Source organism: Megascapheus bottae, chromosome 31, assembly GCF_031878675.1.
Source record: "Megascapheus bottae isolate mThoBot1 chromosome 31, mThoBot2.hap1, whole genome shotgun sequence".
NCBI lineage: Eukaryota > Metazoa > Chordata > Mammalia > Rodentia > Geomyidae > Megascapheus > Megascapheus bottae.
This window is the reverse complement of record NC_143539.1, coordinates 3575946-3602852: the sequence shown is the minus strand read 5'-3', so window position 1 is coordinate 3602852 and position 26907 is coordinate 3575946. Positions and strand designations below refer to the sequence as shown.

The 26907-nt window shown below is 47.9% G+C and overlaps 2 protein-coding genes across 3 annotated transcripts; one reads left to right on the top strand and one right to left on the bottom strand.

Moving 5' to 3' along the window:
* Positions 1-3690: 3690 nt before the first annotated feature.
* On the top strand, positions 3691-11134 carry LOC150043632 (sulfotransferase 2A1-like). Of its 2 annotated transcripts, XM_090322110.1 has the most exons (6): positions 3691-3826; positions 5680-5891; positions 7530-7656; positions 9301-9395; positions 9803-9980; positions 11022-11134. In XM_090322110.1, the coding sequence occupies exons 1-6, from the start codon at positions 3691-3693 to the stop codon at positions 11132-11134; spliced, it is 861 nt and encodes a 286-aa protein (XP_090178236.1). The 2 variants fall into 2 exon arrangements, with proteins under 2 accessions (XP_090178236.1, XP_090178237.1); XM_090322111.1 differs by lacking the exons at positions 9301-9395; positions 9803-9980.
* Positions 11135-13903: 2769 nt separating this feature from the next.
* On the bottom strand, positions 13904-19538 carry LOC150043631 (sulfotransferase 2A1-like). The gene is made up of 6 exons (XM_090322687.1): positions 19359-19538; positions 17488-17699; positions 16484-16610; positions 15936-16030; positions 15175-15352; positions 13904-14098 (listed from the first exon to the last, which is right to left on the bottom strand). Exons 1-6 carry the CDS (start codon positions 19507-19509, stop codon positions 13986-13988), a joined length of 876 nt encoding a protein of 291 aa, XP_090178813.1. The 5' UTR covers positions 19510-19538; the 3' UTR covers positions 13904-13985.
* Between the last annotated feature and the right edge of the window lie 7369 nt (positions 19539-26907).

Sequence of the window (26907 nt, the reverse complement as noted above, 5' to 3'; positions counted from 1 at the left end):
CCCAGTTCCATTGCCTTGTTTATTTCAGCAAGAACACACTCGGGTCCCTTGGTGTGGGTCACTGCATGGGGCTGTCACTGGCCCTGGTGATTGAATCAGAGGAGCAAGGGCAAGATGGAGACCTCCAGATTTGAGTGACAGCTTTATGTCATGATCCCCTCCCCAGAGGCCCTACCGGGTCTGGGCTGGGCTGAAGTGGTTCTTCAGTCCCCCATGACGCCTTGAGGCCATGGAGAAATGTTAGCAGCAGATGTGACCAGAGCAGGAAAGCACCTTCCCTTCATGTCCTCTCAATGTCCAAGTATACACTATAACATTTTTACCAAATAGAATTAAATGCTTGTGTGTGTGTGTAAACATTACAGGTCCTCTATCATACTGAAATGTCTCTGTGTGCATGTGGGTAGATGTGTATTTGGAAGAGTTCTTATATAATAGAGCTGAATATGCCTGCATATATGTGCAAATGGGTACCTGTGTATTTGATAGTTCTTATATAATAAATATGTGTGGCTTCACCAAGTAACTGACAGATCTTCTCCACTGTGTTCCTCGCGTGCTAAGGGGAGAAAAATGGGGAGGCCACGAGTATGAGAGGAAGATAACACGAGTGAGTCTCTGGAGGAGGAACAGGAAGAGAGGGGAGGACAGCAGAAGGAATTGGCAACAGAAAGGATGAAAGGATGAGTGGCATGTGGGATGAACTCGTGGCTCAGTGGGTACAACACCAGCCAAAGAGCAGTGTCAGGAGCTGAGTTCAAGACTCCACCTCAAAACTCAAATAAACAAGAGGAGGGGCCGGGAGTGTGGCCTGCCTGCTCAAAGCACTTGGTTCCCCTGTAAACTACCACATGCACAGAAGAAGCTGGACATGGCCCTCTGACTAAAAGAGCAGAGGGCTAGTCTTGAGCAAAAATGTCCAAGACACTACTAGACCCTGAGTTCAAATCCCTGCACTGAAAAACAACAATTAAAAAACATGACAGTAAGAAAGGAAAGGATGATGAGTGGAATAGAGGAAAGAATGAAACTAACATAATGGAGATTCTTGACAGTATGAGATAGACCGTGTGTGTGTGTGTGTGTGTGTGTGTGTGTGTGTGTGTGTGGTGAGTGGAGTGTGGAAAATCCTTCATTACCTTTTTCATCTCTCATAACAGACCACCAGCACGTTCTCCTTTTCCTTCATGGACATCCAGCCTCACACGTGATCAAACCAGGACCCGTAGCCACTGCAGGGGACAGCGGGGCACCATGAAAAGTCCCCACCATTCCCCTAGCCCTGTATCATGGCACACATGGTTTTGGTCCCTGTCACCTTCAGCAGGTGACACTCAGAAATAAAGCCTCTTCTTGAGGGTGTAAAGAGAGAGCCTGGGGACCAGGACTTGGTTTCCAAACAATTTCCCCTGTGGAGCAGCCTTTGCCCCAGGGGAGGCAGCTCACCTAGAGGCAGCACCCACTCCTCTCCCCAGGACATGGAGCCCGAGGCCCCTCACAGAACCCAAGCTGAGCGCCTTGCAAGCTTCCCTGGCCCTGAGCCATACTTTCCATAGCTGAGTAGTCGTTCCAGTGTCAGCTCTAAGCCTAGACCCATGGCACATGGCTCAGGAGCCTGGGAACTTCCATCATGGTAAAGTTGGCTGCTGCCTTTAGCACAAGTGAATTCTAGGATGAGGAAGCACTGAACCCCAGATGGTGAGGTTTATGATAAAACCTGGTCCAGGGCCTACAGCAACTTTATATCCTTTATGCCCTCTACACAACACACTCACCATTTCCTTGCAAGAAGCAGTCAAAAAATTGTTCTAGTGACTCTGGTTTCTTAGTGAGATTTGTACAACTCCGGAAATAATAACCAGATATAAGAACATTTTTAGGATTTCTGATGACATAGATCACCTGAAAGGGAGAAAGGAGAGAATTCAACAAACAAAGACAATTCCATCCTGTCTCACATTCTTGGTGTTCAGGAAATTGTGGAATCTTGGTGTCAAACATCACAGTATCTGTTGGTCTTTTGGTTGTGTATTATTTTGGTAGTTGCCTTCCAGAGTTTCCAGGATCAAATCATAGCAGAAATGAAACAATGATGTAGAAAGCCTTGTCTAAACACATCTGCAGTATTTATCTGGAAAATAAAGGAAATCAGAGGCTGGCTTTCCTTTGCTAACCATAGATTTAGGAATCACTTGGTAAAAGTATTTGAAGAGGGTAGATATCAGAGGCTGTCTTGTATAATCCCAGCTACTCAGGAGGCTGAGATGTGAGGATTATGGTTTAAAGCCATCCCAGGCAGAATAGCCCATTACATTCCTATCTCCAATGAACTACCTGAAAACTGCAAGTAAATCTGTGACTCCGAGTGGTTGAATGACAGCGTTGAGATCACAAGCACAGGGACAGCAGCTAGGACACGAGATCATGTCCCAGAATTGGCACCAAAAGAAAATATGTTCATAAATCCATAAATAGGGAGATTGTGTACAGGGAGTAAGGTAAGACAGGAAAGGACAGTTCACAAAACATGAGTCCAATTCTGTGAGCTTCGTGAGCCAACAAATCTAGGTAGCATTGCACCATGGTCGTGTGTGCACTGTGTGGGCAGCCAGGACTACCTGGGACCTCTCTCCAGAGTAGAAAGGGAGTCAGGAGATCATTCACTGCACCTGCATTCAGAGTCAGGCCGAGGGGTCAGATCCCAACAACGTTGTACTCTGCAGTTTTAGTTTTTTGTTTTTGTCATTCCTGGAATTTGAACTCAGATCTTGTGCACTGTTCCTGTGTTTCCCTGCTCTGGCTGACCTTTATTGCTTCCTCCACAGTTCCCCAGCTTGGTCTGGGGCTGGAGGGGTATTTGGTGGTTCATTGGAGATAAGTCTCTTGGTCTGTCCTCTCTGGCTGGTTTCCAACTTTGATTCTCATGTCCCAACCGCTCCGCAGGGATGATAGGCATGAGCCATGGTTGTTGGCTTCAAATACAGTGTGGTTAGCATTTTAGTGCATCCAGTCCATGAGTCAGGGATTATCTGGCATGATCCACAGGTTTGAACGGGGTTTGTGTAGAGAACCCCAACCTCATGAAGGATTCTCAGGCCCCGCCATGAACTACAGGAGGACAATGCCAGATCTCCTGCTGTGTTCCATCTCAGGATTAAAGGGCATTGTTGGAGTAGGTATTGTCCACGACCCACTGACCTTGGCCTTGGAAGTGAAGAAAGACTTGGGGAAGAGTGGATGGGGAAGTGGGAAGAGATGAGGACACTTGGCTTGGCAAAGATGTCTGAGTGATCATAGTGGATTGAGTTAAGAGCACTGGGGTAGAAGTCCAGTCCTCCCTCTCTGCAAATTTTTTGATATCTGACCTCTTATCAAAACAAAGGTTTGGTGCATTAAAAACAAATGTAATCAAGTACTGAAGCCTGTTTCCTCTTGTTTTTTTGGATGGGTACCAGACACTGGAGATCAGATGAGTACTGATTGCTCTCTGAATTATTTCCCAATTGTACAGTGAAAATGCCAAGAGAAATCATATGGGTTTTCCCTGTTTATTATTAATTTAGTTATACAATGGAATAGAAAATGTTAATGATTGATTTCCCCATCCAGAAAGACACTACAAACTCAGCCACCACCAGCCCAGTGGCAGTGGCAGAGCCTGGACAAGAGCTGGACACACAGGGCTCCAACATGGCACAGGACTATGTGTGGTACCAGGGCATTCCTTTCCCGGTTCTGAATTTCAACCCTGAAGTCATAAAAGCAGTCCACGAGACGTTTGTGGTGAAGGACGAGGACATCATCACGGTGACCTACCCCAAATCAGGTGAGCATAAGGGGCCTGAGCTGTGCAGGCAAGGCCAAGCCTGTGCCCACCCCCATCTGGCTCCCACCTGGATGCGAGTCAGAGCCCGTTATTGAGGACCTGTGGCCCCGAGGCAGAGAGCCAGCCTTCAGCACAGAAGCTCAGGGACAGCGCTCTCGCTTGGGCAAACTCCAGGATTGCCACCAATTTTTAAAGAGGTGTTTGGGAGGTGCTCCATGGCATATTAATGTGAAAATAAATGCCTTTAGGTTATTTGGAGAAGAGGCATGATTCCCAATAGAAGAATCACCTGGGGCCAGAGCTGGGAACTGGAAATCTTGGGGTACATTCAAGGAGCTGGCAGACCAGGCCCAGAATCCCAGGGATTGCAATGTGTGTGAGGAGCACTGGGAGAGGGCTGAGAACCCAGGACTCACTGCAAGTGACATGTGCCGAGAACCCAGAGCCAGGGGGTGAGCTGAAGGGATTTCAGGAAGTGCTCACAGGTGGGTTCAACCCAAACATACACAGAGAAATGGCTGCCGACTCCAAAACAGGTTGAGAAACCAAAACGGAGTATTACTCAGAGCTGAAAATGCTGACTGCTCAGACCCATGCTCCTCTAGATCCCCAACTTCTTTGGGGGTTGGGTCATGGGGCTTGAACTCAGCCTGGGTGGTGTGCATGAGTTCTTCAGCTCAAGGCTACCTCCCTACCCTGGAGCCAAGCCACACTTCCTGTTTTCTAGAGGTTAATTGGGGATAAGAGTCTTAGGTCCTTTTGGCCAGGCTGGCTTTGAACCTTGATCCTCAGATATCAGCATCTTGAGTAGCTAGGATTCCAGGCATGAGCCACCACGCCTGGCTAGTTCTCAACATTTTGCCTTCTGAGTTGCATGAATGATAAAAGAAGTTGTGTGTGATTGCATTCAGGAACAAGGCCCCCAATCTGCCAACATCCTCAAGATGAGATTGTGGGAGGCAGAGCAGATGGCAAGGTGTAGTGGGTGCAGAGGTGGAGAAACTGTGAGACCACTCAGGACACGCTGGGGATGTTAGAAGAGTGTGGAGCAGGGAAGGAGCTGATGACCAGGACGATGCCCTGGTCCGGATGTCGGGGTGCAGTGCACATGTGGTTCTTAAAGAAGCCCACAAACAGGCTGGGACTTCACACTGCAAATCTCATAGGGGGTTCACACTGTAAATCGCATACTTCTTTATCTATAGACCAGATGCTTGTGGTTGTGGGCACCAAGATGTCTCAAGATACAGCCTTAGACTGGGTAAAGGAATGGCAGGAGAAGGGTGTTAAGTCTGGGTAAACAGTGGCAGAGGGACGCAGGGGGAAGGGATGGGCTCTAAGCCCAAGCTGTAATGGAAATCCAGAAATTCCATTACAACAATCCATTTTTCACATTACAATAATAATACATTTTAATCCTGGAGTTTGGCCTATTGGTAGAGTACTTGCCTGGCATGCATGAAGGCCCAGGTTCATACACAGAAAAGCTGGAAGTGGTGCTGTGATTTAAGTGGTAGAGCACCAGTCTTGAGAAAGCCCAAGGACAGTGCTCAGGCCCTGAGTCCAAGGCCCAGGACTGGCACAGAATTAAAAAAAAAGTACACTTTCCATTTCCCACATAACAAAGGAAATCAATATTTAGTTGTTATGAACAGTGCAGATTTATAATATGTCAAAATACAGGTGTTTAGTGAGCTGTGAATAAAATAAACTTTACTGATCACCACCAGATTGTATGTTTGACCAATTTTGCATAGGGAAGGTTTATATTATGTATGTTTAGCACTATGGAATATATACATAAATAGTACATAGTCAGAATGAGTAATGTTTGCTTTTCTCTCTGTCCCCAGGAACCCATTGGTTGATTGAGATTCTCTCTCTGATTCACACCAAGGGTGATCCCAAGTGGATTAGATCTGTGACTACATATAATCGCTCCCCATGGATGGAGGGTGTAGGTGGATATAAAGCATTACTGGACAGGAAGGAGGGCCCCCCCCTCATCTCCTCACATCTCCCCATCCAACTCTTCCCCAAGTCTTTCTTCACTTCCAAGGCCAAGGTCAGTGGGCCGTGGACAACACCTACTCCAACAATGCCCTTTAATCCTGAGATGGAACACAGCAGGAGATCTGGCATTGTCCTCCTGTAGTTCATGGCGGGGTCTGAGACTCTTTCATGAGGTTGGGGTTCTCTACACAAACCCCGTTCAAACCTGTGGATCATGGCCAGATAATCCCTGACACATGGACTGGATGCACTCAAAGACTAAGCACACTGTATTTGAAGCCAACACCCATGGCTCATGCCTGCCCTCCCTGCTACTGAGGAGGCTGAGATCTGAGGATCAAGGTTGGAAGCCGCCCAGGCAGGATGGGCTTGGGGACTCATCTCCAGTGAACCAGCAAAAAGAAAAACAGAAGTGGATTTGTGACTCTAGTGGTAGAGGTCCAGCCTGAGCAAGAAAACACAGGGACAGGCCCTGAGTTCAAGCTCTAGGACTGAGAACAGAAAAAGAAAGAAAGAAAGAAAGAAAGAAAGAAAGAAAGAAAGAAAGAAAGAAAGAAAGAAAGAAAGAAAGGAAGAAAGAAGGAAAGAAAGAAAGAAGGAAAGAAAGAAAGAAAAAGAAAGGTGACATTGTATTGTGTGTTCGCATGTGGCACTGTCCCCTGACTCTGATTGTGGGTGCAGTGAGTAAACCCCTGGGGACTCTGTCCAGATCACACCAGCATCTCTGTCCTATGAGATTGCAGGTCCCCTGCCTGCCCACACCAGTCAGTGCACACACCTCTGTGATCTAATGGTAACTACACTTGTTTGGTCCTGAACATGACCGTAATGGGCTCATGTGCTGTGAACTCTGCTGATTGTGTTATTTCATCCCCCCTTCCCTCCAGTTTCAATGGGTTTTGTTTTGTTTTATAATGTCTTGGGAGGATTTTTTTTGGGTGGTCTTGGGGTTTAAACTCTGGGCCTGGGTCCTGTTGCCGAGCTTCTCAACTCAATGTTTGCACTCTACCACTTTGAGCTACAACATCACTTCCAGTTTTCTGGTGATTAATTGGAGATGAGTCTCCCAGATTTTCATGTCCAGCCTGGCTTTGAACTGCTATTCTCAGATCTCATCCTCCTCAGTTGCTAAGATTACAGTTGTGAGCCACCATTTATTTGCACACAGACTATGTTTTGATTTTGGTTTTGGTTTTGTGTCACGCCTGAGGCTTGAACTCAGGGCTTCGGTGCTCTCCCTGAGCTTTTGTGTTCAAAGCTGTCACTCCACCACTTTGAGTCACAGATCAACTTGTGGTATTCAGATAGCTAGAGCTTAGGCTGGCTTCAAACCACAATCCTCAGATCTCAGCCTCCTGAGTAGCTGGGATTACAGACGAGAGCCACCAACACAAACTTCTTCAGACATTTTCAGTAAACAACTCCTCAATCTAAGGCCAGCAAAGACTAACCCGTGTCTGCTGTCTTCTGCATGTAGACAAATATTGCAGATGTGTTTAGGCAAGCCACTGTACCTCCTCTGATTCATTCCTGGAAAATGATTTGATCACAAGAACTTGGAAAGTGTTTGACCAAGTAATACACAACCCCAAACCCCACAGGTAATTGGCGGTTTCACAGCAACATTCTAGGATTTCTCTGAACACAAACGTGGGAAAATATGGGAATTTTTCTCCTTTCTCCCTTTCAGGTGATCTATGTCACCAGAAACCCGAAGGATGTTCTTATATCTGGTTATCATTTCTGGAGTTCTGCAAATCTGACTAAGAAACCAGAGTCACTGGAACAGTACTTTGAATGGTTCTTGCAAGGACATGGTGAGTGGGTTGTGAAGAGGGGAGAAAAGGATATAAATTTGTTGTAGGACTTGGCCAGGTTTATCTTTAAACCTCACCATCCGGGGGTGCAGGGCTTCCTCATCCTCGAATTCACATGTGCTGAAGGCAGCAGCAGACTTGGCCTTGATGAAGCTCCCATGGCTTCTGAGCCCCTGGAGCTTCCATAGCATGCAGGGCCCGCCCCCTCTTGAGAGCTGCTGGCCACAGTGGTGACTGACAGCTCCTCACTGGCTCCCAGACCACCAACCCCGACTCTCCTGTAGGTTTATACTGAGATTGTATTTCAGAGTTTGTGGCTTGAATTTGGGGTCCCTCTGTGTCTACAGAAGTGCTGGGTCATTCCTCCTGCTTGCAGTTGTGTCCTGTGTCCACAGTGTTGTCAGGTTCCATGGCCTGAGTTGTGTGAGAGGGGTGGGGACCCCTCCTCTGTGCTTTCTTGCCCTCATCCTCTGCTGTGTCAGGCCCTGTGGATGTGGCCTCACCACCAGTGGAGGTGCTTGCTGAACTGCTTCTCCCTAACTCAACATCTCTGACCTCTGGGATTACAGTGCAGCCTGGCAGCTCACGCTTATCATCTCAGCCACTCAGGAGCTGAGAGGGAGGGTCACAGCTGGAAGGCAACCTGGGGGAGGAGAGAACATGAGGTTGTCATCCCCAGTTCATCATCAGAAGCAGGAGGAGGAGGGGTGGCTCTAGGGGTCAAGTCCAGCCTTGGGCATAAACCTCAGTGATTATGCCCAGGCCCTGACTTCCGGTGCAGAAAACTCTACCCATCAGTCTGACTGTGATCGATGGATGGTGACTCATCAAGATCAGAGAGGGAATCGAATTCCAATAGCATTTCCGTGTCACAATGTGTTCCGGCAGAATATACTAAACCGATGCTTCTAGACTGAGTGGCCTGGTGTCGTGGGCAGGGGTGCTGAGGCCCCTTGTGTGCCATGGGTCTAGGTTTAGACCTGCCACTGGATTTCTACTCAACTGTGGAAATTATTGCTCTCGGCCAGCGTGTCCTGCAAGGCGCTCACCGTGGGTTCTGTGAGGGGTCTCGGGGCTCGATGTCCTGGGAAGAGGAGTGGGTGCTGCCTCTGGGTGAGCTGCCTCACCTGGGGCAAAGGCTGCTCCACAAAACCAATAACAACAAAAAGACACTTTGAAAAGTCATGTCTCGCCTCCATGGTGATCTCGCTGGTTTCTGTAGCGAAGATCCTTTTCATTTTGCCTGGCATTACTTCAGAAATGCATTGTACCTCTCTGCCAGTGGGAAGTGACTGGTTTCGAATATCACAGAGAGGTTAATTACCCTGATTTGCCAAAGCAGACGTGATGGGTATTTCCTTAAGTCTCAAGTATTAGAGTGTAAATAGAGGCAGGACTTTTTTTTTGCATTTTTTATTGTAATTAGTAAAAGGGTTACATGATATTTGCCAGATAGAAGGTGCATTAATTCACGTACATTGATACCCTTTCACATGTCTTGGTACCCATTTCCCTCCCCCCCTGAGGCAGGACTTATATCTGAGTCTCACCTGCTGAAGGTGTCAGGGACAAAGCCATCTGTGTCAGGACACAGAGCTGGGGGAATGGTGGGGACTTTTCATGGTGCCATCCTGTCCCATGCAGTGCCTTATGGGTCCTGGTTTGATCACGTGCGAGGCTGGATGTCCATGAAGGAAAAGGAGAACGTGCTGGTGGTCAGTTATGAGGAGATGAAAAAGGTAATGAAGGATTTTCCACACAGCCCTTCCCACCCAGCCCTCCTCACCCCTTTTGCCCTCTTCCCTTTTACTCCTGTTCTTTCCCAAGGACACACACACACACACACACACACACACACACACACACACACACAGTCCATCTCCCACTCTGTCAGATTTTCCATCACATTGTGTGTCACCCCTCCCTCCTCTTCTCTTTCTCTTGTATTTTTGTGTTGAGGAAATGCCTTGACCTCATTTCATGACAATTGGCTCTTGAGCCTGTGCTCTACCACGGAGCCACGCCTCCAACTCCATTCTGCTGCCACTTCCTGCTGCTGTCCTCCATTCTCCTCCTGCCCCTCCTCCTGAGACCCACTCCCTGTCATCTCTCTGTTGTACCTGGGACCCCGTTTTTCTTTCATTAGGACCCAAGGAACACGGTGGAGAAGATCTGTCAGTTCCTGGGGAAGGCGCTGGAGCCTGCAGAGCTGGACTTGGTCGTGGAGAACAGTTCCTTCCAGAACATGAAGGACAACATGCTGGGCAACCTCAGCCAGGTGCCCGAGGAGTTTGTGTCCGCCACCATCAAAATCCCCAGGAAAGGTCAGGAGTCGTCTGGGTAAGGATTGTCTGTCCGCCTGGCTCCGGAAGTCCAGTGCTTCAGCCACAGGCTCAGGGCCATGGCTCAGCCAAGGACTGGCTGGTGGTTCCCTTCCTGCTTCTGCCAAAGAAAAAGTAGATTGGAAGTGGAGCTGTGGCTCTAGTCAAATAGAGCCAACCGTCAGCAAAAGAAGCTCAAGGTCAGCACCCCAGTCCCTCAGCTCAAGCCTTCAACTTACAGGCAAACAAACAGAGAAGTCAGTAATCAGATAGCAATCAGACCAGAAAAGAAAACAAAGTTTGACTTCCAGCACACCTCTCCTCCTAGCTACCAGGAAGCTGAGAGCTGAGGATCCTAGTTCAAAGGCAGCCCAGGTTGAGAATGTCCATGAGACGCCTTGTCTTCATTAACCACCGAAAAAAGAGAAAATGGAGCTGTGGCTCCAATGGCAGAGCACCAGGCTTGAGCAGAAAATAATTCCCAAGCACCATCCATGGCATCAGTTCACGCTCCCTTAAGTACACATGCACACATGCACACACATTTAACTCTAGTATATAAGACGATCACATACACATGCACATACACAAACACACATGGATGCACACATGCACAGACATTTTCAACTCTATTATAACTACCAACTGCACATACACATGCATGCAGCAATGCATGTTCATTATATAAGAACTCTGTGTGCATACACACACACACACACACACACACACACACACACACACACACACTTAGTTCTGTAGTATATAGAAGCACTATGGCGGGCTCGGGGACACTGCGGTGACAGTAGTCCTCTGAGTCTGAACTTCTGGACCCCCCCTCACCTTGGGCATGAACGCGGCCCATGGTGGCTGAAGTCAGAACTTCAAGGAGAGCACTAGACATGGAGCAAGGTTGATGTGGAGTTCATGTTCTGGGGAGATCTGTGGCTTCACCCCCGGGGCAGGCAGAGGGCCAAGGGGACATGAGTGGACAGTGCTTTCCTGCCTTGGTCACATCTGATGTCAGTGTGTCTCCATGGCCTACAGGCATCGTGGGGGACTGGAAGAACAACTTCAGCCCAGCCCAGACCCAGGCCTTTGAGGAAATATTCCGGGAGAAGATGGCGGGACTTCCTTTGGAGCTGTTCCCCTGGGACTGAGTCCACTGAGTCACTGGCTTGGGGATCATGGCAGAAAGCTGTCACTCAGATCTGGAGGTCTGGATCTTGCCCTTGTTCCTCTGATTCAATCACCAGGACCAGTGACAGCCCCATGCAGTGACCCACACCAAGGAACCCGAGTGTGTTTTTGCTGGATGTGTTCAATCATGACCCGGATTGCACTTCAGAGTGGGAAAAATCCCAGCTGTCCCTCTGTGGTGTATCATCTTCACACATTTCCCCTGCACTTGTTAGTTTCCTCCCGGTATAACTGAAAAACCAATCGTGTGCACATTTCCAGGTTAGACATGTAGCTAGGTGCCGGTTTTTCTCGCCCATCATCATATTTACTCAGGAGGCTGAGATCTGAGGATCAGGATTCACAGCCAGCCCAGGAAGGAAAGTTCATCAGACTCTTCTCTGCAATTAATTGCTAACAAGATGGAAGGAGAGCAGTTTCTCAAGTGGGAGAGTACTAACCGTTAGTGAAAAATAAAGGAAAGTCCCCAGAACTAGAGTCAGGTCTAAGGACCGGCACACACACAGGTAAGCACACACAATGTTCAGGTCTTGTGTGTTAGTTCAGTAGGCTTCTTTGCCATAGCTTAGTATGCTCCTTTCTCAGGACCTAGCAGGCACCTTCCCAGAGAGCTCATCCTGAAGCCTAAGTTCAAGGCTTACACTGTCTGGTAAATTCTTAGATGACGGGTTGGCCTGAGGTGGAGGATTTCAGGTTTAGCAAGTTATTCAGTCCATGCCACACAGACGCACCTATGCCATTGTGCCATGGACAGTGGCCTCACCCTTCTGCAGGTTTGCCCTCCCCAGGGCAGCTAGTGTCCCAAGATTCATCCATGGGTATCCAATGCGTGCATCGCTTTTCACTTTAATTCTCTTGATTTCCAAAAGTCACACCCTGTGGAAAAAAAACAGGCAGCGAGTGTGGCCTGGTGGTAGAGTGCTCACCAAACATACACGAAGCCCTGGGTTCACTTCCTCATAGTGGGGCTCAGGGACAGTGCCCAGGCCCTGAATTCAAAGCCCAGGACTGGCAAAAAAAAAAAAGATTTAAAGCAAAATGCTCACATAGAAATGGCTGCCAAACGTGAATCCATCTTAGGGAAGAAATGGGATAGTGTGTTGATTGCCAGTGCAGAACACTCAGACTCTAAAGGCAGTGGGGAACTCGGTGGGAAAAGTCCTGTGGTCTGTTTTCCCTTCGTGCTGGGGAGCCCGTGTGCAGAGCTCTGTGAACAGGCCCTGGCACACAGCCTTCTAGAAGGATCACAGGGGACCTGGGCGAGAAAGCATTATTCCTTCATCACCCGCCTCAGGAGTCAGAATGGCCCTTGGCACTTGGCCACCTGGTTTACCAGTCCAGGGCTGGTGCGGAGCCAACTCCTCAGCTGTTCATGTGCACAGCCCCGGAGGCTGGCCATGAGGTCCAGGTGTGCGGCGCCATGCCCCACCCAGTTATTGTTTTGTGATTGTTTTGCACTGCTGAGATTGAATCCAAGGCCTGTGCATGCTGGGAGACTGTTCTGCCTCCGCAGTGACTCCTAAGCCCTTTGTTCTTTCTTATCATTGGTGCCAGTCATGGGTTTGATCTCAGGGCCTTTATGCTGTCCTTGAGCTCTTTTGCTCAAGGCTCTTGCCTCCAATTATCTGTCCACCAAAAATCTAGGAGGTGTGCTGTGGCTTAAGTGGCAGAGCACTGGTCTTGAGCTAAAGAGCTCAGGGAGAGTTCTCATGCTTGTAGGTTCAAGCCCCAGAACTGGCACCAATAAATAAATAAGGGAAAGAAAAGGAAGGGAAGAAAAAGAAAGAAAGAGCACTTATTTAATAGTTACTGAGTATGGATCTTAGACTTGGGGAAGATTTGGACGGGGTGGTTGGAGATGAGACAGCGAGGCCCTCCTTTATGTCTTTTTTTTTTTTTTGCCAGTCCTGAGGACTGAACTCAGGGCCTGAGCACTATGATTTTTCTATGTATATTATATATATCTATGTATATAATATACATAGATATATATCTATATGTATATATATACATAGAAAAGTACTTTCAGCTTTTCTATGTATATGATACTACTGAGGAATCGAATCTGGGTCTTTGTGCATGCTAGGCAAGTATTCTACCACTAGGCCACATACCCGGCCCCTCCATGTCTTTGGGGACCAATGTAGTCTGAACACAGATAGGCTCTCCTTTGGCTCCCCATTTGTATGACTGAGACCCAGGGTCTCAACCAGCTAGCTGATTCTTGGAGACAGAAGGAAACCTGAAGGCCACTTATTTATTTATTTATTTATTTATTTCCTCCCCCCTTCTCCTCCTCCCCCTTCTTGTCCTCTTCCCCCTCCCCCTCCTCCTCTTCCTCCTTCTTCTTCTCCTCCTCCTCCTTCTCCTCTTCTTCTTCTGCTTCTGCTTCTTCTTGCCAGTCAGTCCTGGGGTTTGAACTCAAAGTCTGGGCACTATCCCTGAACTTCTTTGCTCCAGGCTAACACTTTGCCACTTTGAGCCACAGCACCACTTTCGGTTTTCTGGTGGTTAATTGGTGATAAGAATCTCACAGACTTTCCTGCCTGGATTGCCTTGAACCTCATTCATCACATCTCAGCCTTCTGGGAAAAGTTAGGAGGGCAGGCATGAGCCACCAGGCCTTGGCTTTTTACGCTTTGCTGATAGCTAGGATACTATAAATGGAAGAATGGCGCCATCAGGATTTATTTAGACAAATAATCAAAAGACGAACATGAAAACTCGAGCCGTGTGAAACAAGTGACAGATTTATTTTCTGATCCCAAGGGGTGCAGGTCTTCATCTCCAGTAACAGAGACAAGTCTGGACTTAGTCCCAAGGGCACAGCTCTGGGGGAAGTCCCGCCATCTTCTCCTGGACTATTTTGTCCAAGGCTTCTGCCTGGGTGACGGTGAGGTGGTTTTTCCAGTCCCCCACAATGCCTGGAGGCCGTGAAGAAACACTGACTTCACACAGAATGGTGGGTATGCAGGGACCAGCCAACCAACCCTGCCCCACAACTGTCCAGGACTCTGGAGTCAGAGCGAACTGCAGCTAGGACCTATCTGTGGGTGTGGTGTGCATGTGTGAATGCATATATGTGTATGTGTTGGTATGTATGCATGCGTGTATACACTTGTCTGCATGTGTGCTCATGCAAGTTACTGGATATAGTCCTATTTGTGTGTGTGCAACTGTGTGTGTGTCTGTGTGTGCATGCCACTACTGGGCCTTGGTACTTTCTTTGAATTTTTTTTTGTCAGTCGTGGGGCTTGAACTCAGGGTCTGGGTGCTGTCCCTGAGCCCTTTCAGCTCAAGGCTACAGTCCTACCCATTGAGCCATAGCGCTACTTTCAGTTTTCTGGTGGTTAATTGGAGATAAGAGTCTCATGGACTTTAGTGCCTGGGTTAGCTTTGAACTGTGATCCTCAGATCTCAGCCGCCTGAGTAACTAAGATTACAAGCATGAGTCACCGCGCCCAGCTTTCTTTGAACTTTTTTTGAGACTGGTCCTCTGCCACTTCTGGCTTTTGCTGGTGAATTTCCCAGCTGTTCAGATTATTCATAATGTGCAAAGAGTTTAAAGCTGTAAAGACAATGGTTAGACAGACAGTGGAAGAAATAAGGCATTCTGAGATCAATAAATAAAAATGTCTAAGAAGTACACGGAGCCAGCTGGAAGCTATTGGCTTCTACCTGTCATCCTTTCTACCCAGAAGGCTGAGATGATGGATCAAACCTTGATCCAGTTCTGGGCAAGAAAAGACCATGAGATTCTGCTCTCTAATGAACCACCAAGACTCAAGAAGTAGAGTTGTGACTCAAGTGGTAGAGCATCAACCTTGAACAAGCATTTAGGAAAGAGCTCAAGGAGGGTTCTCAGGCCCTCGTTGGAATCCCAGGATGAACATATACATTAAACAGTAAACATATAAAGCCTTATTCACAAAGCAATGATCTGTGAAGAATTCCCTTCCCCATGTTTCACAGACGTTTAAAGCACAGCAATTGCACAAACCTTTCCTGGTGATTAAGACTCCAGCATGAAAGAAAGTCTCCTGCAGCTGGCTATAATTGGACATCTTGTTTTCCTTCATGGCCTGGAAGGAACTGTTCTCCAGGACCAAGTCCAGCTGTTCGGGCTCCAGCGACTTCCCCAGGAACCGACAGATCTTCTCCACAGTGCCCCTTGTGTCCTGTGAGAAGGAAAAGCAGGAGAAGGGGACCACAGAGCAGCTCTCAGAAGGAGGGAGCTGTGGAAGAGGACAAGGGGGGCACACAGCCAAGTGCAAGGACAGACTTGGGTGATGGAGGCTGAGCGGGTGCAGGGAGGGAGGAAGGGATGGCAACCGGAAAGGAAAGAGGACCGGAAGGATTTAATCCAAGCACAGAGCACATGGATGTCATTTTACGGTCAGTGGCTGTATAACCAGAGCCCAGGGCCTGGAGACTTACCAGACCTAGTAGAAGGCTTTTGGACAATCTTCACTTGAAAATTTGACAGTTATCAGCAGGAAGATCAATCTCATTTCAGAACAATACACGTGTTTCTTACTGTCTTTGTGTGTCTGTGCGTCTGTGTGTGAGTTTGTTAGTGTGTGGGCGCTGGTTGTGTGGATGAAATCATCGTCTGGGTTCTGTCCCTGAGCCTGGGTACTCAAGGCTGGCACTTTACCACTTGAGCCACAACTCCACTTGTGACACCGCTGTGGGGAGTGGGGTCCATGAGAAGGGGAGACGCGGTGGTGGTGGTGAGGTGGGTGGAACCGTGGTCCTTACCTTCTTCAGTGCCTCATAGCTGAGCAGCAGCACATTCTCCCTGTCTCTCATGGACATCCAGCCCTGTACATGCGTAAACCATGGCCCATATGGCACTGCAGGGGGGCGGGGTGGAGTGGGGGGACAGGAGTGAGTGATCAGCTCCTGGACATCCAAATGAGGTCTCGATGTCCATACATTTCCCCTGTCCCCATCAGCTTCTCCAGGAAGAAATCCTGAAGACAATCTTGAACGGATATACAGGGCACCAGTGACTCACACCCATCATTCTCACTACTCAGGAGGCTGAGCTCTGAGGATCATGGTTCAGTGTGTGAGAGAGACTCTTACTTCCAACAACCAGTAAACAAGATGGAATTGGGGTGGTGTGGCTCGAGGGGTAGATCTCTAGCTTAGAGTTCAAATCCTAAAGGAAAGTTCCCAGGCACAGAGCTTAAGCTGGAGAACCAACCCCCACTACCACACACACACACACACACACACACACACACACACACACACACACACACACACGATGTTCAGATAGCCTGGCTTCACAAACCACCCACCTCGGCCTTCCACGAACCATTCATAATACTCCTGCAGAGACTGTGGATTCTTCATGTACTTTGATCCTCTCAGGAAATAATAGCTAGACACAAGGACATCCTTTGGGTTTCTGATGATGTAGATCAGCTTGAAGAGAAAAAGGAGAAATAGAGGCCATTATTACCATTGTTCGCTCAGCGAGGTCTCCAACTCTGCTCAGTCAAGTTCTACTCGATAGAGTGAACCTCAAAGCATCAGTAATGTGCTCAGTGTCTTACTAGCACACCACTTATTTATGTTTTGGTAGATGTCAGTCCTGGGACTTGAACTCCCAGCCTGGGCACCATCCCTGAGCTTTGATGCTCACAGCTAGTGCTCTACCATTGAGCACTAGCTTTTGATTCCTGGGAAATAAGTGTCTCGTGGACTTTCCTGCCTGGGCTTTCAACCACATCCTCAGATCTCAGCCCTCTGTGCAACTAGGATTACAGGCGTGCACCATAGTGACGCCTGATGGCGTCGAGTTTGAAGAACTGGTAGGCAAGTACTTCTGTACAGAGGAGATTAGCAAGTTCGCGTTGGTTTTGGAACACTGGCCTCCAGTTCCTCTGTGAGGGCCCATCTGCACTGGACCACAGCTTGGGCCTGCTGACTGTCGCTAATGAATGCCACAACAGGCCCATGGTGAATGGCTGAAGGCACATGCAGTGAGGCCCGGTCCCCAGGACAGGAAGCTTAAAAAGCACCGACTGAGTCGGTGACTCACACCTGTCATCACAGCTACTCGGGATGCTGAGATCTGAAGAGGGTGGTTCAAGGCCAGTCTGAGCAGGAAACTCTGAGAGACTCTTGCCTCCAGTTAGCCACCCATGTCTGGCAGTGGAGCTGTGACTCAGACAGGTGGAGCGCTAGCCTTCAGTGCAAAAGCTCGGGGACAGCGCCCAGGCCCTGAGAACTGACGCCACAAGAGAAAAAGAAAAAGAAAAAGCATGGACTGGAAATTTATTCAGAATCAAAACCTGACCTTAGCTTTGGAAGTGAAGAAAGACTTGGGGAAGACATGGATGGGGAGGTGGGAGGTGAGGAGGCGGGGGCCCTCCTTCCTGTCTTTTATACGTTTGAATCCAGGTTCAGTCTCGATCCACGGGGATCGTTCCCAGATGGGCACAGAACGGATCCAGTCCAGATCACCCCGGCTCTCAATGAGACACAGGATCTCAATCATCCAGTTGGTTCCTGAGACACAAGGAAGCACGGCTGTCACTTGTTTCTATCTGAACTGCACGAGAAACATGATGGTAAAACACACATAGGATAAACCTTATTGTCACCTTTGTTAAAGTATCTGTGTGTGTGTGTGTGTGTGTGTGTGTGTGTGTCCTCATACTGAGGCTTGAACTCAGAGTCTATGTGCTGTCCCTGAGCTTTTCTTCTCAAAATTGGCGCTCTACTACTTGAGCCCCAGCTCCACGTCCTGGTTTTTGGTGGTTCGTTGGAGAGAAGAGTGTCACAGGTGCTGTTGCCTGGGCTGGCTTTGAACCTTAGTACTCAGATCTCAGCCTCCTGAGAAGCTAAGATGACAGGTGTGGGCCACAGTGCCTTCCCAGCACAATATTTTTATACCTATAAATCCACGCTGTCCACACGTGTGTAGCTGCCCCTCTCTCCTGTCCAGATCGCCACAGCTCCCTGGTCTCTTCTAGCACTGCGGTGGCTGTGGGCCTTGCACAGGGTGTAAGTCACACACCATTTTTCTCTTCCTCATTACTTCAAATGGCAAAATGTCCTCCATTCTTACCATAGCATGGAATGAGTGTTCTGCATTGACAGCATAATGTTCCTTATATTCCCGGAGACCTGTTTGGATTAAGCAGCTATTTCTGGGTGGATATTTGGGTTTAATCCACGTCATATGGGTTCCTAAAATCTCTTCGGTGCGTGGCCCTGGCTCCTGATCTCCGGCCATGTCCCTCGTCCCGTGCTCAGTGCTCCCATCCCGCCCCATCCCGCTCTGCTTCACACGCCAGCCCTGGATTCCTGGCCTGTTCTGACAATTCCTTGTGTGTACTGGAGGCTTTCCCGGTCCCATGTCCTGCCTACAATGAATCCTTTTTTATTGTGCCAGTCCCTGAGCTTGAACTCAGTGCCTGGATGCTTCTCAAAACAAAGCAAAACCAAACCAATGTACACAATACCTGACATATGAAAAAGTAACCACTATGGAAAGAAGTGTAGAATTTGTCTGAAGTGGATCCCCAAATGGTAGGTGTATAACTTTAAAAATGTTCACAAAAATAAAATACCAGATATCAAACTTCCCCCCATATGTATGCACTGAGAAAGCCAGCATGCCCCACACATGCCAGTCTCCAGTTTAGCTCCGTATTAAACACAACCCCGATTAAAAACACCTGGACTGTAGGTGGCGTGTGCACTTGTGCTGATAGTGCAAGTTACTGGTCCCAGCATGTATGTGGAGGGATGACACTGGCCTGGGCCGTGGGCCACGTGACACTGGGGTCCTTGGGGACAATTGCTGAAAGATCATTTTGAAATATGAAAGAAACCAATTAGGGCATGAAAAGTTTATGTCTAAAAAGAAGAAACCAGATGCAATGCTTCTATGAGATCTGTCGCATTCAGCCCCTCCTCCCCCCCCCTACTCCCAGGAAGTCACAAATACCTAATTCTGCCACAGACCCCACACTACTGAGTTTCTCCAATCCCTTTCCCAGCCCACAATGCACACAGGAATCCCTGTGACATGGCCTGTTGAGGTCCTCTTCTGTGAAGGGACAGAAAGAAATGAGCTACTACTCCATCTCCACCCAGAAGGCTGGAGGGAGTGGGCACAGGCCTAGCCTGTCCCCTGCAGCCTGGGCCCCGTCTGGTCACCTGATTTGGGGTAGGTCACTGTGATGATGTCGTCGTCCTTCACCTCGAATGTCTCATGGGCTGCTTTGATGACTTCAAGGTTGTACTCCACCTTAGGGAAAGGAATGCCCTCGTACCACAGGTAGTCCTGTGCCATGGCTGAGCCTGGCATGCCTGGCCCTTGGTTGCTGCCACTGGGGCTATGGCGGCAGCGTCTGGAGGGTGAAGGCGATCAATCATTAACTTTCATCATTTCATTGTGAAATTAGGCAACTTGCCAACAACGGCGAGCTGGTTTCATTCCGTGGAGGCTTGTGAGTAAGATTAATTCCAGTAGAAGAGCCAGGCTTCTGCACAAGCAGGGAGCTCAGAGCCCAGTGCGAATCTGGGGGAACTCTGCCCAGCTGTGCGCATGGCAGGAGAGGTTAAGAAAATGGCCATGAGTCCTCACGCTGCCGTGTCTCCTGATTTCCCCTCCTTCCTCCGGGATCTCACCATGACACTGGACTCGTGGATCTCTGTATCTTCTTGGGGTCCTGAGGGGAGAGAGTTTCTGTTTTGTTGTTGTTTTTGTCTGACGTGAGGCTCGAACTCTGGGCCTGGCTGCTGTCCCTGAGCTCTTCAGCTCAAGGCTACCACCCTACCCCTTGAGCCACAATGCCACTTCCTTTTTTTCGAGTGGTTAATTGGAGACGAGAGTCTCATGGACTTTAAGTGGGCTTGGCTTTGAACCGCGATCCTCAGATCTCAGCCTCCTGAGAAACGAGGATGACAGGCGTGAGCCACTGCACTGACTGGCAAAGAGGGTTCCTCACACTTCCTTTGCTTGTCTTGACCTGGACAGGTTGGAGAAACACCAAATAATTCATTCATATCACTGGGAGTGCGTGTGTGTGTGTGTGTGTGTGTGTGTGTGCCAGTGCAAGGCTTGAACTTTAGTCCTGGTTCTTGTTGCTGACCTCTTTTGCTTAAGGATACTGCTCTCCCATTTTGAGCCATGATGCCACATCTGGCTTTCTGCTGGTTCCTTAGCAACAAGCGTCCTCGGATCTCAGCCGCCAGAGTAGCTGGGCGGACAGGCCTAAGCCCAATGCTGGCTTCACTTGGCTGTGAGAGCAGAGTCACTGTCCTCCCGATCTCCCGTGGGCATTTCCTCAAGGTAGACAGTGCTCATGGAGGTTGACAGCCAGCAGCAACTGGCTGTGACACTGCGCTGGGCTGACAGTCCCCAGGTGTCAGACTTGCCCCCACCACTCCACCCACACTTTACAGCAGGTGGACAGGAAGACACTGAGTCCCCGCTGCCCGCAGCTGGGAAAGTCTCAGAGAGAGATGGAGAGGGGAGGCATGCGTGCATTGGTCCATTCATTCACCAGTTCTGGACAGCCCCTCCCCCTCCCCCTCTCCACCCCCTCCCCCCTGCCCTCTGCACTTCTTCCACTCCAGGACAGCAAACACCACTTCCTCCGGAACGTCCTCCTTGTCACTTTAACCTACCGTAGAGCTCTCAAAACCTTTTTGTTGTTCCTGTCTCGAGGTTTGATCGCTAAGTGTTTGTGCTCATGGCTGGCGCTCTACCACTGGACCACAGGTCTTTAATAATGAGCTACTATCCTGTCCCCACTGGGGAGGCAGATAGGAGTGGGGCACAGGTCTGGTCTTCTCCACACAGCTGCAGCCCCGTCTGCTCACCTGGCTTCTGATCTTTGGCCCATTTCCCTGGGCTTAGGGCTCCCCTCCCGCCCCATCCTGCTCTGCTTCACATGCCAGCCCTGGATTCCTGGCCTGCTCTGTCTGCCAGGTCCTTGTGTCTACTAGAGGCTTTCCACTTCCCAGCTACTTCCCACAATGAATTATTTTTCTTATTGTGTCAGTCCTGGGGCTCGAACTCAGGGCCTGGTTACTTCTCAAAAAGCGAAGCAAAACGGAACAGAAATAATCAAATGAAATGTACTCATTACCTGTCATATGAAATAGTTACCACTCTGTTCCATGTGATAGGTTTTGCTGAGGTTTGGCAGAGTAAGTAAGCAAGCCAATCAAGTACAAGGTCCTGTGTTCAAATCCCAGTGTTGCCTCTTCCTCCCAAAAGGAAGTAATTGAAAAGTTACATCCTATAGTGTTTTGCATGTAGTAAATAAAAGTATAATTTTTTTCTAAATATGCCCACAAATCCTAGACATAAAACTTTTAAAATATTGAGACATTGAACTTTTAAACTATAGAGTGCTTGCTTAGCATGCACCAAGACCTAGGTTTAATTCCTCGGTATCACATACACAGAAAAAGCCAGAAGTTGTGCTGTGGCTCAAGTGGTAGAGTGCAAGCCTTGAAGAAAGCTCAAGGACAGTGCCTAGGCCCTGAGTTCACACCCTCGGACTGGCAAAAAATAATATTGAGGAAAATAAAAAAACCTTCCCCTATATGTATTGGCTTAGAAAGCCAGCATGTCTCATATGCTAGCTTCCAATTTATCTCAAGTATTAAACCCGATACTGGGACTGCAGGTGGTACATTCGCGTGAGCTGATGGTCTGAAACATTCGACCCAACATGTATGTGTAGGGGGTAACACTGAACAAGATGGTTGGCCCTGAGAAATGGGCAATGTGTCATTGAAATCCTTGGGTACAACTGCTAATAGATCATTTAAAAATATTAAATAAATAATTACATTCAAATTTTATATTTAGAATGAAAAACTGAATGTGATTCTTCTATGGGATCTGTTCATTCACCTTCCCTCACTCCCCGGCCCTCTGGCAATCACAATACCTAATCCTGCCATAGGCCCAACACCACCACTTTTTTCCAACACCTTCCAGGCCCACAATGCACACAGGAATCCCTTTTAAATGGGCTGCCAAGGTCCTTCTCAATGAAGGGAAAGAAAGAAATGAGCTACTACTGTGAATACCTCATTTTAAATATAGCTTATAGAAAGCTATTTCGTCTCAGCAACCTCTAAATCAAGTGATCAGTCTAATTCTGACCACAGATGTTAAATCTCACTCCCCCCAAAGCTGCACCTATCTACAGCCTCCAGCTGCATTGGCGCAATGCTGTATTCCCTGGCATGACCACGAAGGTACCCTCCCTGGGCTACGTCCACTGGCAGCTGCAGAAGACCTCTCCCCCCACCCCGTTCCCGCCCCAGCCCTAATGGCTCCAGGAGTGACTTTTCGAAATTGCTTATAAGGCTAATGGAAATTTTAGTTTCTGTGAATCAGCTTGCTTGCTTGCAAAACTGCCTTGTCAATTGCATTGGTCTGCCCTTGGTTCTGAGATGTCCTTGGGAGTCGAGGACAGGATAGCCACCAGCTGGCTAATAAAACTCCTTTGCCAACTTTAACCATATCTCCATGGACTTCTGGACTCTGAATTGCTAAACAGGCGACCCTGCTGTAGTCCAAGAAAAGATCCGTGCAGTTGTTCAAAATTCAACGTTGTATCTAATTTCCAGTTTGAAGTAAAATATTGCTCTTCATGGCATCAAATCAAATCTTGGCAACACCTTGGTAAAATAGGCTAAAGTTATAGGTTCCTGGCTAGGTGATTTCACTGCCCCGGAGTCATCCTGAAAAAGTTACAGAGGGTGGATCTTTGCCCATCAACCTCTGCCCCCTTTAAGACCATTTTTGGAAAAATGAGGCAGAATTGATGAAAGGACAAGGCATGTGAAATAGTGGTAACAAGTGTGCAAGTGTGGAGCCCACACTTTCTCGAGATGGTCACAAGGCCCAAGCCTTCTATTTTGCCTATGAGCTCCTGGCCTTATCAAAAAGAAATACAATTATGTCATATAGATTGATATGTATCTATGACATACAAACTCTCAGCTTAATTTTAATTTTGTTCTTAAATGTATGTGCCAGTGATTGTATATAGATTCCATTCTTGAATACTTGTGAAACTTGACAATTGGAAGATGATGTAAAAAAAATTCAGTGTTAATAAAATCTTTTAATTAAAAAAAATTAGAACAGGCAGTAGACACATGAAGAGATGTTGAACATCTCTGGCCATAAAAGAAATACAAATCATAGGGCTGGGAGTTTGGCCTCGTGGTTGAGTGCTTGCCTAGCATGCACGAAGACCCAGGTTCAATTCCTTGGTACCACATACATCGAAAAGCCAGAAGTGGTGCTGTGGCTTAAGTGGTAAAGCTCTAGCCTTGAGAAAGTTCAAGGACAATGTTCAGGCCCTGAGTTCAAGCCCCTGGACTGGCAAAAAAAAAAAGAAAGAAATACAAATCAAAACAACAACAGCAAAAGAAGTATGCATTAATAAAACATGTCACCCTGGCTACAGCTGTCCTACAAACCAGCAGGGTCTCGGCCTGCCACGCCTATGCAATGCGTCCTTAACCAACCCAACAGGAGGTGTGAGAATCTATGGAAGCCGGGGGGGGGAGACACCTCCACAGCCCAGGTGAGATCCAGCCCATCTCTTCTGGAGGCGAAAGTTGAAAGTAGACAGGCTCCAGACTCCATCACTCACAACTGCTTCCTGGTGGATGACTGCTTTGGATCCACTGAAATTAAGATTTCTCTACTCCTACAGCTGTACAGGTTCAAGGCGACTCCAGCATGTCAAGCTCTGTCTACCTCGCCAAACATCTTCCTCCTCTGAGTTGACTCTATGGACAACTCTGGCCAGTCTTGGGCACTTTGAGGCACAGGGAACTGGAGAAATCCACTCTATCGTCATGACCTTGGTTGGCTCTGCTTCCTTCTGGGTGTGAGCTTAGAAGTCACAGTGCCACCAGACTTGGCCCCTGATCATCTTTTTCTCTCCCCAGCAGCTTGTGGGTGGAGTCAAAGTAATTGACTTTGAGGCAATTCTGAGCTAACCTGGTTCCGGAAGCCAAAGGGCTGGGGCAGGGGTGGGGAGAGACAATTTTAAACTCCAGTCACAAAGAGAAACATTAGTAAAGAAAGTCAGAAAGAACATTAGTTAAAGGAATTGGGGGAACAAAAAATTGGTTTCCTCTGGATGAGAAAGGATCTGAAATTCAAGGATCATCTTAAAATGTTTGTTCTGCAGTTAAAAGGGAGGAAGACAAAGTCCAGAAAGTTTGAGTATGGAGCAAATCGTGTGAGTAGGTCTTAAAAGGCAGAGTTTGAGAGTAAAGTTGTCATGTAATTAGGTTGGCTGTGATATAAATAGGGTCAGGATTGGTGCACTGATGTGGAACTATTTTTTATGTCTGCAGGATGGTGATGCTTTGATGCAGGTACAAACTGAATACCTAGGACCCAATTATCAATGATTTGATATGGGAATAAAACCAGTGGGGAATGTGAGGACTCAGTTTTAGATAGAGCTTAAAGAAAGCCATTTTTGTCTCAGCAACTTCCATCCTAGGTCCTCAGCCCTTTCCCCTAAATTGAGTGGTCAGGCCACACATGTCTGAAACTTCATGTAACGCCAGCTTCCAGCTGCATTGGGGGAAGTCTGAATAGTAAAGTCAATGAATCATTAACTTTCTTCATTTCATTGTAAAATTAACCAGCTTGCCAGCAATGGCTAGCTGGCTTCCTTCAAGGGCAGCCTGTGATTAACTGAGATTGAATCCAGTGGAAGAGCCCTGGCTTCTGCACGAGCAGCGAGCTTGGAGTACAGTGTGTGCCAAGGCGAATTCTGATTTGTTGTGCACATGGCTGGAGAGATTAGGAAAATTACCAAAGGTCCCCATTCTGCATTTTCCTTCTGATTCCTTCTGCTTCCTCCCGGATCTCAGCCATAAACCTGGTGTCATCGATCTCCACGACTCCTCAGGCTCCTGAGGGCAGAGAGTGTTTCTTACACTTCCTTTCCTTGTCCTGAGCTAGTCAGGTTGGAGAAACACCAAATAATTCACTCATCACTGGGATGGTGTGTGTGTGTGTGTGTGTGTGTGTGTGTGTGTGTGTGTGTGTGTGTGTGTGTGCATGTGAACTTCAGTCCTGGTCCTTGTTGCTGACCTCTTTTGCTTAAGGATAGTGCTCTACTATTTTGAGCCATGATGCCACTACCAGCTTTTTGGTGGCTCATTGGAGACAAGAATCTCATGGACTTTTCCACCAGGGCTGGCTTCAAACCACCACCCTCAGATCTCAGCTTCCCAAGTAGCTGGAAGATAGGTGTAAGCTCAGTGCTTGGCTTTGTGAGAGCCCCAAATCCAAGCTGTGAAATCCCAAATGGGTTGGGAGTTTGGATGTCTTCTCCCAATATACTCTCAGGATGCAGAGAGTTTCCTGGATAGACCAGTCACTCCTGGGTAAAAAGAAGGGCCAGGTGGTGGTGGCTCATGCTTATAATCCTAGCTACTCAGGAGGCTGAGATCTGAGGATCAAGGTTCAAAGCAAGCCTGGGCACAAAAAGACCTGAGACTCTTATCTCCAATTAACCTCTAGAAAATGAGAAGTGGGCTTGGCTCAAGGGTAGAGCAGTAGCCTTAAGCTGAAGAGCTCAGGGACAGTGCCCAGGCCGAGTTCAAACCCCATGACCCTCAAAAAAGAAAGAAAGAAAGAAAGAAAGAATAAAGAACAAAAAAGGTTCATCTGTATTATATAATTTGGTTTCAATGCTGTTCTACATTTAGATACAAATTGTGAGGAGTAAACATTGTTCTGAGAGCCTAAGTTTATAAAGTCTGGATTCTGGTGCAGTGATTCCAACATATAAAGAAAAACTATGCTATTTGAGTTCAAAGGTTTTCTAAGAGCTAACTCACTGCAAGAAAAGAAGACAGATCTGTTTTCCTCTCAGGTGGCCTGGTAGCTTTGAAAAGGGGTTTGGGGAAGAAAAATTATCCCAAATACTTGTTTCAAAGTGGAAAAGGGGAAAATTTGTGCTAAGATCCTTCAGATAAACCTTTTTCCGGTAAAATGCTACATTTTTACTTGAATGCTAATTTGGCAAGTCCTTCTCCAATCAGCTTCTGAAAGGAGCCTCTCAGCAACCACAACAGGATTTCATGTAGGCTTCATTTGTCTTCACTTTGGGTTCAATAAATAACACAACTTCTCTAACAATTATACATGATGAGTAGTTTGAAGCATGGGGCTAATTAACAAACATGTACCAATCATCTGTCCTTCATGTGGGCCTGCTTACTGAAATCCCTTCCGTGCTTGGCCCTGGCTCCTTATCTCCAGCCTGTTTCTCTTGTCCTGGGCTCGGTGCTCCCCTCCCGCCCCATCCGGCTGCTGATTCACAAGCCAGGCCCTGGATTCCCGGCCTGCTCTGCCAGTTCCTTGTGTGTACTGGAGGCTTTCCACTTCCCAACTACTGCCACAATGATTGGCTTTTATTTTTGTGCTACTCTTGGAGCTTGACTCCAGTGCCTGGGTGCTTTCCAAAACAAAAACAAACAAAAATAAACGCCCCAATGTACTCATGAACTGACTTATAAAATGGCAATCTCTCGGGGCCAGGAGTTTGGCCTCGTGGTAGAGTGCTTGACTCACGTGCACGAAGACCCAGGTTCCATTCCTCGGAACCACATACATAGAAAAAAGCCTGAAATGGTGCGGTGGGCTCAAGTGATAGAGTTCTAGCCTTGAGAAAGGTCAGGCCCTGAGAAA

Excerpts from the sequence above, each read along its gene's own strand:
- LOC150043631 (XM_090322687.1), bottom strand. The coding sequence starts at position 19,509 with ATGCCAGGCTCAGCCATGGCACAGGACTACCTGTGGTACGAGGGCATT. Across the intron at positions 17,700-19,358 it reads AGTGACCTACCCCAAATCAG|GAACCAACTGGATGATTGAG; the intron begins GTGACCAGACGG and ends CTTGTGTCTCAG. Across the intron at positions 15,353-15,935 it reads GCTATGAGGCACTGAAGAAG|GACACAAGGGGCACTGTGGA; the intron begins GTAAGGACCACG and ends TCCTTCTCACAG.
- LOC150043632 (XM_090322110.1), top strand. The coding sequence starts at position 3,691 with ATGGCACAGGACTATGTGTGGTACCAGGGCATTCCTTTCCCGGTTCTG. Across the intron at positions 3,827-5,679 it reads GGTGACCTACCCCAAATCAG|GAACCCATTGGTTGATTGAG; the intron begins GTGAGCATAAGG and ends CTCTGTCCCCAG. Across the intron at positions 5,892-7,529 it reads TCTTCACTTCCAAGGCCAAG|GTGATCTATGTCACCAGAAA; the intron begins GTCAGTGGGCCG and ends TCTCCCTTTCAG.